Raw genomic sequence first — 13,159 nt, 5'->3', positions numbered from 1 at the left:
ATGTGCTTGACAATAAGAATGAGAGAGGAGAAAGATTAATTGAGTTCTACAATAAATTTCAGATGGTAATAGCGAATACACTTTTCAAAAGTCACAAGATGAGGAGATATACTTGGAAAATATCTGGATACTGGCGAAGATTCTAGCTGGATTACATTATGGTCGAACATAGATACCTAAGTCAAGTAGTTGATTGTAAGGCTTACCCAAAAACATATACAGATTTAGATTTAGTAACGACGAAGAGTACCTTGAAGTTTGAGAGACTCTTCAGGAACAATCAATGTGCAAACAAGTGGGATACTCAATTACCGAGAAATGATGACATACGTTTGAAGTTTACTGAGTCACTATGATAATGACCACCACTGTAGGAAGTGCAGTTGAAGAGCAATGGACATTTCTATAAAGGAAAGTCTTAGAAGTTGGACAGTCAGACATAGGTACAAGGAAGGTAATTGCGAAGAAACCTTTGGTAACAGAATAAATACTTCAGTTGATCGATGAAAGAAGGACGTACAAAAATGTTCAGGGAAAATCAGGAATACAGTAACATAAGCCACTTACGAATGAAATAAATAGGAAGTATAGGGAAGCCAAAGCGAAATATCTGCAAGAAAAATGTGTAGAAATCGAAAGAGAAATGGTCGTCGGAACGACTGATTCAACATGTAGAAAAGTCGTAATAACCTTCAATGAAATTAAAAACAGGGGCGTCAACATTAAGAGTGCAATGGAAATTCCACTCTTAAGCACGGAGGAGAGAACGGATAGGATGGAAGAGAATGCTGGAGACCTCTTCTAGGGGGATGACGTGAGTGGGGAAGAAATGGGAGTCGATATGCAAGACATAGAGATTCAGTATTAGAGTCAGAGTGTAGTAGTGTTCTGGAAGGTTTGAGCTCGAACTAGGCAGAAAGGATAGATAACATTCTTTTGGAAATTCTGAAATCATTGGGGGAAGAGGCAACCAAGTGAATATCCAGACTGGTGCATAGAATCTCTCAGTTTGGCCATATACTTTGAGTTTCGGAAAAGTATGACTCATACACACCACAAAATCTCAACAACTATTACACAATCAACATAATGGCTCATACGCCCAACTTGCTGACTAGAATAATGAAGAGAAGAATGGAAAAGAAAATTGTGGATCCGTTAGATGACGATCGGTTTGGCTTTCGGAAAGGTAAAGGCACTGAGAGGCAGTTTTGACGGTGTGGGTGAAAACAGAAGCAAGACATTAGAAAAATCAAAACATGTTCATACGATTTGTCGACCTGGAAGAAGTGTTTGACAGTGTACAACACACCAAGATGTTCGAAATTATAAGAAAAATAGAAGTAAACTATAGGGAAAGACGGTTAATATACAATATATACAAGAACAAAGAAGGAACAATAAAAATGAAAGACCTAGAACAAAGTGTAAAAGAGGGGTGTAATCTTTTGCCCCTATTTTTCAAACTCTACATCGAAGAAGCACAAAGGAAATAAATGAAAACAAAGTGTAAAAGAGGGGTGTAATCTTTTGCCGCTACTGTTCAAACTCTACATCGAAGAAGCACAAAGGAAATAAATGAAAGGTTTCAGAATGGGATTAAAAGTTAAGATGGAAGGATATAAATAATAAGATTAGCTGATGACACTGCTATTTTCAATGAAAGTGAGAAAGTATTACAGGACCTGTTGTATGGAATGAACATCCTAATGATTACAGAATATAGACAAAGTAGACCAAAGAAAAACGAAAGTAAGGAGGAGCAACAGAAATGAAACTAGCGATAAACTTAGCGTTAAAATTGGGGACCACGAAGTAAACGAAATTAAGGACTTCTGGTACCTTGGAAGCAAAATTACACATAAAGGACGAAGAAAAGACAACACAAAAAGTAAATTAACACAGTAAACGAGGACATTCCCGGCGAAGAGAATTCTGTTAGTATCACACATCAGCTTTGATTTAAGGAAGAAATTCCTTTTTTTTATGGTAACACAGACTGGACTATGGGACAATTGTATGAGGATAGCCCAGAAAGTAATGCACTGCATTTATTTTCTTCAACAATTCTTTATTGAACATGATAAGAATGACACACATAAAGGAATGGCGTTTTATCTATACACCCTATTTTTCAGTGTAATCTCCATCCTGTTCTACGGCCTTCCTCTGCCTCGTGATGACTGGGTGTTGTGTGATGTTCTTAGGTTAGTTAGGTTTAAGTAGTTCTAAGTTCTAGGGGACTGATGACCATAGATGTTAAGTCCCATAGTGCTCAGAGCCATTAGAACCATCTACGGCCTTCCTCCAGCGTGAAACAAGGGTGCGTATGCCCTGTCGGTACTAATCCTTGTCCTGGTGGCGGATCCAGTGCTTCACCTTGAGAGTCACCTCTTCATCGCCCTCAAAATGTCTTCCACGAATGGCATGCTTTAACGGCCCAAACAAGTGGAATCTCACTGCAACATGTCAGATGTGTTAGTCGTGGATGATCTTTCCGACCGCTGCAAATCGTTTAGATCCGCTGAACCACCTTCTGACGACCTCACCCTCCTTGCCCAGCGACTAACTGTACTTTTGTCGACAGCAGATGCTTCATAGAATTTGCACAGGCGTTTGTGACTATTCCCCATGGTTTCTTTCTCTGTAGTGAGAAATTCAATGACGGCACGTTGCTTGTAACGTGCATCACCTACAGACACCATTTTGAAACTGTCCTGCAGCAACTCTATCTGTCGTAAGTGACGGAAACTTGGCGCGCTCACTCAGGAGACTTCGAATAATACATACGTAACGTGTCACATTCGTAACATTGTTTTCGTCTGAGAAAAAAAAATGCGGTGCATTACGTTCTGGGCAACCCTAATAAAGAAGAGAAGCGAAGCGTTTGAGATGTGGTGCTGTAAACAACGAATAGCTAAGGACCTTGGGTGCCAGAGCCACAGAAGAGAGGAAATTTTGGCGGGCCATAACGAACCAATCAGAAAACAAATGATTAAAAAAAATTGGTTTAAGAATCTTGTAAGAAGACTGTAAATGTGAAAGAGACCTGGAGACATTGGAAGATCTAATGTCGATTGCGTAATGGTAAGACAGAGATTTCGAAACCACATTTTAAACTGTAAGGCGTTTCCAGAGAGCAGATGTGGACGCTGATCATAATTTATCAGTTATGAACTGTAGATTCAAAATGAATAAATTACAAAAAAAGGTAGGAAATTAAAGAGATGAGACCTGGATAAATTGAAAGACCAGGTGGTTGTAGAGAGTCTGAGAGGGAGCAACGACTAACTGAAACAATCGAGAAAAATGCAGTATAAGAGGAATGGGGAATTTTGAGAGATGAAATAGTGAAGGCAGCAGAAGATCAAGTAGGTAAGAAGATGAGGCCCAGTAGAAAACTTGGATAACAAAGGAGATAATGAATATAAATGACGGAAATCTGAAGGTAGCAGGGGTAAGATACAGGGAGAAAAAGGCTGTTTACAACCTGCACAGAAATGACAAGGCACTTATAAGAGTCGATGGGTATGAAAGGGAGGCAGTGGTTGAGAAAGGAGTGAGACAGTGCTGTAGCCTACCCCAATGTTGCTCAGACTGTATATTGAGCAAGCAGTAAAGGAAACCAAACAAAAACTTGGAGTAGGTATTAAATTCCAGGGAGAAGATATAAAGGTTTTGCCAATGATATTGTATTTCCGTCAGAGACAGCAAAGGACTTGGAAGAGCAACTGAATGGAATGTAGACGCATTAAATCACGTGTTGCTGAGGGAATTAAATTAGAAAATGAGACACTTAAAGTAGTAGATGAGTTTTGCTATTTGGGCAGCGAAATAATTGATGATGGCCGAAGTAGAAAGTATATAAAATACAGGCAGGCAATGGCAGGAAAAGCGCTTCTGAAGAAGAGAAATTTGTTGACATCAAATATATAGTTAAATGCTAGGAAGTCTTTTTGGAAGGTATTTGTATGGAGCATAGCCACGTGTGGAAGTGAAACAACAATGACAATAAACAGTTGTGAAATGAAGAGTAGATGTTTTTGAAATGTGGTGCAACACAAGAATGCCGAAGATTTGATGGGTAGATAATGTAAGTTATGAGAAGGTACTGAATAGAATTTGTGAGAAAAGAAATTTGTGACACAAACAGACTAGAAGAAAGGATCAGTTGGTAGGACATGTCTGAGATATCAAGGGATCACCAATTTAGTACTAGAGGGAAAAATTTTAAAGGCAGGCAAGAGATGAATACAGTAAGCAGATTTAGAAGGATGTAGGTTGGAGTAGCGTGGAGAGCTGCATCAAACCGTTCTTTGGACTGAAGACCACAACAACAAGAGAACTTCTAAAGATGCATCATGAAATGGAATACAGGTGAAAGGTAACATAGATGTATACAAATGAGGTCACAGAAAGTCAAAAGGCTAACAGGAATGAGTAGTGGACTACCGCAGGGCTGTAGAAGCATGCTTAATGAGGGGCAAGAGAGATGCAGGTATGGGAAGATGCAAGAGAGCTTTGGAGGAAAGAGAAGCAGCTGCATGAATATCAAGAGCACAGATGGCAGGCAATAAAAAAAAAAAAAAAAAAAAAAAAAGGAGGAGAGGGAAATATGAAAGTCAGAAGGAATATGCAGAAGAACTATACAAGCGAAATAAACTTGAAGGCAATCAATGTTATACAAAGGGAAGATGAAGTAGCTATAGATGAGATGAGAGACATGATACTGCAAGAAGAATCTGACAGTACTGAAAGACTTAAGTCGAAAGAAAGCCCGATACCCTAAGAATGAGATCCTTGGGAGAACCAGACATAGCAAAACTCTTCCTTCTGGTGTGCAAGATATAGGAGACGGGCGAAATACCCTCAGACTTCAAAAATAATTTAATAACTCCAGTTTCAAAGAAGGAGGTGCTAATAGATGTGATTAATAGCGAAACATCAGTTTAATAAGTCATGGTTACAAAATACTGGCATGAATTATTTATGGAAGAAGCCGAGCTCGGTGAAGATCAGCTTCGGTTATGGAGAAATGATGAAACACGCGACGCAATACTGACCCTACAACTTATCTTAGAAGATAGGTTAAAGGAAGGCCAACTGACCTCTATAGAATACGTGAATTTAAAGAAAGCATTGACAGTGTGCACTGAAACACAGCCTTTAAAATTTTTAAGATAGCAGGAGTAAAATACAGAGAATGGAAGGCTTTTTCTGACCTGTACAGAAACGGGACTGCAGTTACGAGATTTGAAGGAAATGAAAGGGATACAATGGTTGAGAACGGAGTGAGACACAGTTGAACCCTATCGCAAATATTATTCCATCTGTAAACTGAGCAAGTGATAAAGGATAATAAGAAGAAATTTGGGAAAGGTATTAAGGTTTAGGGAGAAGAAACAAAAACTTTGAGGTTCGCCGATGACATTGTAGTTCTGCCAGAGACGGCAAAACACTGGGAAGTGTGTACTATCTTGGAAAGAGGCTAAAAGGTGTATATCGATAAGATTGAAATAAGTGTAACGTAACGTAGCCGAGTTAAATTAGGTGAGCCTGAGGGAATTAGATTAGGAAAATACACACTAAAAGTCGTATGTCAGTTTTTCTATTTGAGCAGTAAAATAACTTAAAATGGCGGAAGTAGAAAGGATATAAAATGCAGACTTGTAATGCAAGTGCTTCTGAAAAAGAGGAATTTCTTAAGATATTATATAAATTTAAATAAGAGTAAGTCGTAATCTTTTCTGAAGGTACTTGTCTGGGATGTAGCCTTGTACAAATCTGAAACACAGCCGACAAGTAGCTCAGACAAGAAGACAATGGAAGCTTTTAAAATGTGGCGCTATAGAAGAATGCAGAGGATTAGACGGCTAGATTGAATAAATAATGAAGAGGTGCTGAGTCAGATTGGAGCAAACGAAATTTATGGCACAACATGACTACAAGAAGGGATTGGCTGATAGGACATATATTAAGGTATCAAGGAACTGTCAATTTGGTAAGAGAGGAAAGTTTGGGAAAGTAAAAATTGCAGAGTGAGACCAAGGATTGAATACAGCAAGCAGTTTCAATTTGATGCAGGTTGCAGTAGTCATGCAGAAATGAAGAGGCTTCCACAGGATAGACTAGTGTGGAGAGGTGTACCAAGCCAGTCATTGGACTGAAGACCTCAATAGAGGGTATGTGAGGCGATCAGGTACACATGTAGTGCTCATACCGACACAGGTGCGGTGGCGATGGGGGGGGGGGGGGGGGAAGGATGAGAAGAATTTTTCTTATCTGTATTATAAAGCATAGGCAACGGCCTTGCCGCAGTGGATACACCGGTTCCTGTGAGATCACCGAAGTTAAGCGCTGTCGGACGTGGTCGGCGCTTGGATGGGTAACCATCCAGGCCGCCATGCGCTGTTGCCATTTTTCGGGGTGCACTCAGCCTCGTGATGGCAACTGAGAAGCTAATCGACCAGTTAGTAGCGGCTTCGGTCAAGAATACCATCATAACGACCGGGAGAGCGATGTGCTGACCCCACGCCGCTCCTATCCGCATCCTCCACTGAGGATGACACGGCGGTCGGATGGTCCCGGTAGACCACTTGTGGCCTGAAGACGGAGTGTTCTATATTATAAAATATAACATTATCAAATCTTTAAATGATAAATTATCACCACTAATGGGATGCTTGGCCAATCACAGTTTGGATTTCAAAATGGCCACTCTTCTTAGACAACTATTTATACATTTACAGAGCACATAATGGAATTTTTAAATGATAAATTATCACTGTGCCGATCTGTGACTTAACGAAAGCATTTGATTGCGTTGATCATAATATTTTATTAGAGAAATTAAGTTTTTGTGAAATATGTAACTCGGCACATGCCTGGTTTAGTTCTAATTTAAGGGACAGCATGCTGGAAGTTACTCTAGGCCGTTCGAGTAATATAAAGATGGAACCCATATCATCTGCATGGTGACAAGTTGCAATGAAAATCCACAGCGTTCGGTCATTGGCCCACTACTTTTCTTGGTTTTTTGTTAATGATATAACATTTTATACGAATCAGGGACCAGACTTCGTGCTATTTGCAGCTGATACAAGCATTTTTATGGAGCAGAGGAAAGAAGAACAGACAGAGTAAGTAATAAATAATGTTTTTATGATAGTTTCTGTCGTGGAGAAATCGTGTGTCTTATTACCGGCAGTTTCCAAAAGCGTCGTGGCGCTTCGTGTTTAAGATCCACGCGGAAGCAGGAAAGTGATGGTAGTGTTGTTTGCGAGTAGCTTAATTCAGTTAGTTCAAATGCGTGTGAAATCTTATGGGACTTAACTGCTAAGGTCATCAGTCCCTAAGCTTACACACAACTTAACCTAAATTATCCTAAGGATAAACACACACACCCATGCCCGAGGGAGGACTCGAACCTCCGCCGGGACCAGCCGCTCAGTCCATGACTGCAGCGCCTTAGACTGCTCGGCTAATCCCACTCGACTCTTAATTCAGTGAGGCGAAATTGTTTTGTCCATCGGAATTAGTTTCACTCTCACAAGCTCCTTGAATTGTGATGTATGAGATGTTCAGATTTGGATAAATGCTGTAAATTCTGTACAGCAGCTTAAAAGGAAGACAAAGGGCTTCGACAATGTAAGTTTTTTTACCAGATTAGTTCGTTCTTTCTATAATGATGAACCAACCCCGTTTCGAATGTTACAGTAGTTCAGTTAGGTGCACATATGGGAGCGCAGCGTAATCACAACTGTATCATAGGTAGGGTTAACAGACCGAACTTGTGCAGCTGGACTTCGAGGACGGTGTACCTGATGGTAGGTCTGCGTCGGGCTTAAGCCCCGCACTGCTGTTAGATCACCGCTTACAGCCACATGCAAGTTGTTCGATATTACGCTGCAGAAATGAGTGGTAAACTGATTCTTCCTCTTGATGTAAACCGATATATTTAAATTTCTGGAATAAATTATCAGTGAGGGTTGGTGGAATGAAAATATTTTTATGTACCCCAAATTGTTGTTGTTGTTGTTATTGCGGGCTTTAGTCCAAAGACTAGTCTGAGCAGCTCTCCATGCTACTCTATTCTCTGCAAGCCTTTTCATTTCCGACTAAGTAGTACAACCTAGACCCTCCTGAATCTTCTTGCTATATTCAACTTTTGGTCTCCCTCTACAATTTTTATCCCCACGATTCTCTCTAGTACTAAAATGATAGACCATATTAATTAGACAACCGAGAGGAGGTTAACCATGTTTCAACTTGTCATCTTGCCCCAGAATACCCTACCTTGTCTGTACACATAAGTTATCTGAACCACATATGTAGTTGCCTGAGAAGCTTCGTAACGTAAAGGGTACAGCAGTCTGCAGTGGTTTATTGTCGCTGGTAGAAGTGTCATTACCCGTGAACTCGTTATCAGAAGCATAACTTAAGTACACGGGTGTCCGAAATTAAAGCAACAAACCGCTATCTCCCTGTCCTGTGTCTAATTCATAATATAATCATACAAACTGTCAATCAGATATCTGTACGATCGTGTTCTGCACGGGAGATGGCATTCGGCCAACGGACAACCTTGCCATCGATGACGTCGGGGCACCAATGAAATGAGGTAGTGTTTGCCTGGTAGCCTCACAGCCACAATCGCTGTGTACACGGACACAGACGGTGCAGTATGGCACAGAGAAGATGCCTACCAGACTCTCTGTGCTGGAGAACCATAGAAAGAAAGGACAGTCGCAAACCGATGTGGCCCTATGGCTTAATGTGAATCGTTCTGGCGGTGGTTTATAGAGACCCAATCTGTATCCTGAAGACCAGGTCAGAGCCGACCATTTGTGACTTGAGAAGAGAGGACCGTTAGTTGGCTGTAAGGGCACGACGGTACCGCCTTAGTACCGCACGGCAACTGGCATCTGACCTCGCAGCATCGACTGGGCGTATTGTATCGAAGCAAACGGTGTGCAGAAGGCTTCGAAAGGGTAGCCTTTATTATCAGAGACCTGCTGTGTGTCTGTCTCTGACACGTCTTCATGGAAGGGAATGTCTAGGTGGAGTCATCAACGTGCCACCTGTACAGTCAAACAGTGGGCTGATGTTGTTTACACAGATGAGTCCCGGTTTGCTCTGAAAGTGATTCTCCACAGATTCGTATCTGGAGGGAACGTGGAACACGGTTTCAGAACCCAAACATTGTGAAAAGAGACCGACATCGAGGAGGATCCCTAATGGTGTGGCAGGGATTATGTTTACCACTCGAACCCCAATTCATGAAATTGTACGGGTGAATCGGCTAGGTTTAACTGCTGTCAGGCATTGAGACGAGTTCTTGGGACATTTGCGGTAGTTGTGTGGCCCTGTGGACCAATACTGCTCGACCTCGTAGAGCACGGGTGGTTGATGTTTTCTTGGACACGGAAGATATTGCACGCATGGCGTGGCCTCATCGCTCTCCCGATTTGAATCCCACAGAGCATGTCTGGAATGCACTAGAGAGACACCTTGCATCACGTCAGCAACCACGAACCACTCTCCAAGACTGCGAGCAGCTCTGCAGGAAGAATGGGTGTTATTACCTCAACATGAGACTGATGACATCATTCACAGCATACATCTACATCTACATCCATACTCCACAAGCCACCTAACGGTGAGTGGCGGAGGGTATTTTGAGTACCTCTATCGGTTCTCCCTTCTATTCCAGTCTCCTATTGTTCGTGGAAAGAAATATTGTCAGTATGCCTCTGTGTGGGCTCTAATCTCTCTGATTTTATCCTCATGGTCTCTTCGCGAAATATACGTAGGAGGGAGCAATATACTGGTTGACTCCCCGGTGAAGGTATGTTCTCAAAATTTCAACAAAAGCCCGTACCGAGGTACGGAGCGTCTCTCCTGCAGAGTCTTCCACTGGAGTTTATCTATTATCTCCGTAACGCTTTCGCGAATAGTAAATGATCCTGTAACGAAGCGCGCTGCTCTCCGTTGGATCTTCTCTATCTCTTCCATCAACCCTATCTGGTACGGATCCCACACTGGTGAACAATATTCAAACTATTCACGCAGTGGGCGAACAAGTGTACTGTAACCTCGTTCCTTTGTTTTCGGATTGCATATCTTTAGGGTTCTTCCAATGAATCTCAGTCAGGCATCTGCTTTGCCGACGATCAACTTTATATGATCATTCCATTTTAAATCACTCCTAATGCGTACTCCCAGACAATTTATGGAATTAACTGCTTCCAGTTGCTGACCTGCTTTATCGTAGCTAAATGATAAGGGATCTTTCTTTCTATGTATTCGTAGCACATTACACTTGTCTACATTGAGATTCAGTTGCCATTCACTGCACCATGCGTCAATTCGTTGCAGATCATCCTGCATTTCAGTAAAATTTTCCATTGTTACCACCTCTCGATTTACTACAGCATCATCCGCAAAAAGCCTCAGTGAACTTCCGATATTATCCACAAGGTCATTTATGTATATTGTGAATAGCAACGCCCCTACGACACACCCCTGCGCCACACCTGAAATCACACTTACTTCGGAAGACTTCTCTCCATTGAGAATGACATGCTGCGTTCTATTATCTAGGAACTCTTCAATCCAATCACACAATTGGTCTGATAGTCCATATGCTCTTACTTTGTTCATCAAACGACTGTGGGGAGCTGTATCGAACGCCTTGCGGAAGTCATGAAACATGGCATCTACCTTGGGAACCCGTGTCTATGGTCCTCTGAGTCTCGTGGACGAATAGCGCGAGATGGATTTCACACGATCGTATTTTTCGAAACACATGCTGATTCCTACAGAGTAGATTTCTGGTCTCCAGAAAAGTCATTATAGTCGAAATAATACGTGTTCCAAACTTCTACAACTGATCGACGTTAGAGATATAGGTCTATAGTTCTGCACATCTGTTCGACGTCCCTTCTTGAAAACTGGGATGACCTGTGCCCTTTTCCAATCCTTTGGAACGCTACGCTCTTCTAGAGACCTACGGTACACCGGTGCAAGAAGGGGGGCAAGTTCCTTCGCGTACTCTGTGTGAAATCGAACTGGTATCCAATCAGGTCCAGCGACCTTTCCTCTTTTGAGCGATTTTAATTGTTTTTATATCCCCCCGTCATATATTTCGCCTACCATTTTGTCATCTGTGCGACAATCGTTTTCAGGTATGTACTGCTGCCAGAGGTGGTCATACACTACATTGAGCACATGAAACAGTTGTTGGAATGTGCGTGTAAATCCGTCAAGTTGAAAAAAAAAAAAACTAAGAACATTTTTGTCTACTTTTATGCCAGTTGCATCTGTTTACGTTCTGTATTATTTAAATTGTTTGTGCTTTACTGTCACCTGTTTATAGTGTTTTATGGCAAAATAAACGCAACCTTGCAAAATTTCCGTTTGTTGCTTTCATTTTTGACACCAGTGTATTTGCGGTATACGTTTGAGCTCAATGCAAAACAAAAAGGTGTAAAGAGACAGCGACAGTGGCTAAGTGAGCAACAGGTCGAGTCTCACCCGTGATGACGTCGACCCAGCGGCGCTGCGAGCCATTGGGCGAGTAGGAGTCCGAGGTGGGCCGGCTGTGGCTGCCGGCGCTGCTGGGCGAGCGCGACCGCCAGCCGTCCTCGGCGCGCAGCTGGTTTGCGCTCTCGTTGTCCAGCGGCGACTCCTCGCGGTGCACTGCCAACACCGCCACCGCACCGCTACACTCTTCCAAACGTTCACACACAAGCAGTGCGGCAGTTTTACATTTTATGTGCATTATTACTTATTTATTAATATTGCAGAGCGACCCACCGACTTGGTAGCTGTAATAGGTCGTTTGTTATAAAGAACTAGAAACAAAGCTGCAGAGATGGCCTCTTCGTCTTTTTCTGCAGCTCCTCTCAGTGTTGTTATTCATCCTCTTTTTTCGCACAACTGCATTGTTAATTAAAACCACATGCGATACAAAAAATAAATCTTGAAAAAGGGAAACAAATTTTACTAGGCTACTGGCCATTAAAACTGCTACACCAAGAAGAAATGCAGATGATAAACGGGTATTCATTGGACAAACATATTATACTAGAACTGATATGTGATTACATTTTCACGCAATTTGGGTGCATAGATCCTGAGAAATCAGTACCCAGAACAACCACCTCTGGCGGTAATAACGGCATTGAGTCAAACAGAGCTTGGGTGGCGTGTACAGGTAAAGCTGCCCATGCAGCTTCAACACGATACCACAGTTCTTCAAGAGTAGTGACTGGCGTATTGTGACCAGCCAGTTGCTAGGCCACCATTGACCAGACGTTTTGAATTGCTGAGAGATCTGGAGAATGTGTTGGCCAGGGCAGCAGTCGAACATTTTCTGTATCCAGAAAGGCCCATACAGGATCTGCAACATGCGTTCGTGCATTATCCTGCTGAAATGTAGGGTTTCGCAGGGATCGAATGAAGGGGAGAGCCACGGGTCGTAACACATCTGAAATGTAACGTCCACTGTTCAAAGTTACGTCAACGCGAACAAGAGGTGACCGAGACATGTAACCAATGGCACCTCATACCATCACGTCGGGTGATACGCCAGTATGGCGATGACGAATACACGCTTCCAATGTGCGTTTACCACGATGGCGCCAAACGCGAATGCGACCATCATGACGCTGTAAACAGAACCAGGATTCATCTCAAAAAATGACGTTTTGCCATTCGTGCACCCAGGTTCGTCGTTCAGTACACCATCGCAGGCGCTCCTGTCTGTGATGCAGCGTCAAGGGTATCCGCAGCCATGGTCTCCGAGCTGATGGTCCATGCTGCTGCAAACGTAGTCGAACTGTTCGTGCAGATGGTTGTTGTCTTGCAAACGTCCCCATCTGTTGACTCAGGGATTGAGACGTGGCTGCACCATCCGTTACAGCCATGCGGATAAGATGCCTGTCATCTCGACTGCTAGTGATACGAGGCCGTTGGGATCCAGCACGGCGTTCCGTATTACCCTCCTGAACCCACCGTTTCCATATTCTGCTAACAGTCATTGGATCTCGACCAACGCGAGCAGCAATGTCGCGATACGATAAACCGCAATAGCGATAGGCTACAATCCGGCCTTTATCAAAGTCGGAAACGTGATGGTACGCATTTCTCCTCCTTA

General features: G+C 42.6%; 1 protein-coding gene across 3 annotated transcripts in view; it reads right to left on the bottom strand.

The window, feature by feature from the left end:
* Nucleotides 1-13,159, bottom strand: part of LOC126256943 (gamma-1-syntrophin) — an 804,587-nt gene that overhangs the window by 99,062 nt on the left and 692,366 nt on the right. For all 3 annotated transcript variants that reach the window (XR_007546465.1, XM_049955524.1, XM_049955522.1), the window contains exon 5: nucleotides 11,536-11,700. Coding sequence is in view for 2 of the 3 variants with exons in the window: in XM_049955524.1 (XP_049811481.1) it covers nucleotides 11,536-11,700 (165 nt within the window). In the remaining variant the exon portion in view is untranslated. The remainder of the gene's footprint in view (nucleotides 1-11,535; nucleotides 11,701-13,159) is intronic.

The sequence above is a fragment of the Schistocerca nitens genome, chromosome 1 (genome assembly GCF_023898315.1).
Source record: "Schistocerca nitens isolate TAMUIC-IGC-003100 chromosome 1, iqSchNite1.1, whole genome shotgun sequence".
In the NCBI taxonomy this organism is placed as follows: domain Eukaryota; kingdom Metazoa; phylum Arthropoda; class Insecta; order Orthoptera; family Acrididae; genus Schistocerca; species Schistocerca nitens.
The sequence above is the reverse complement of the archived record's forward strand: the minus strand, read 5'-3'. Positions and strand labels throughout refer to the sequence as shown.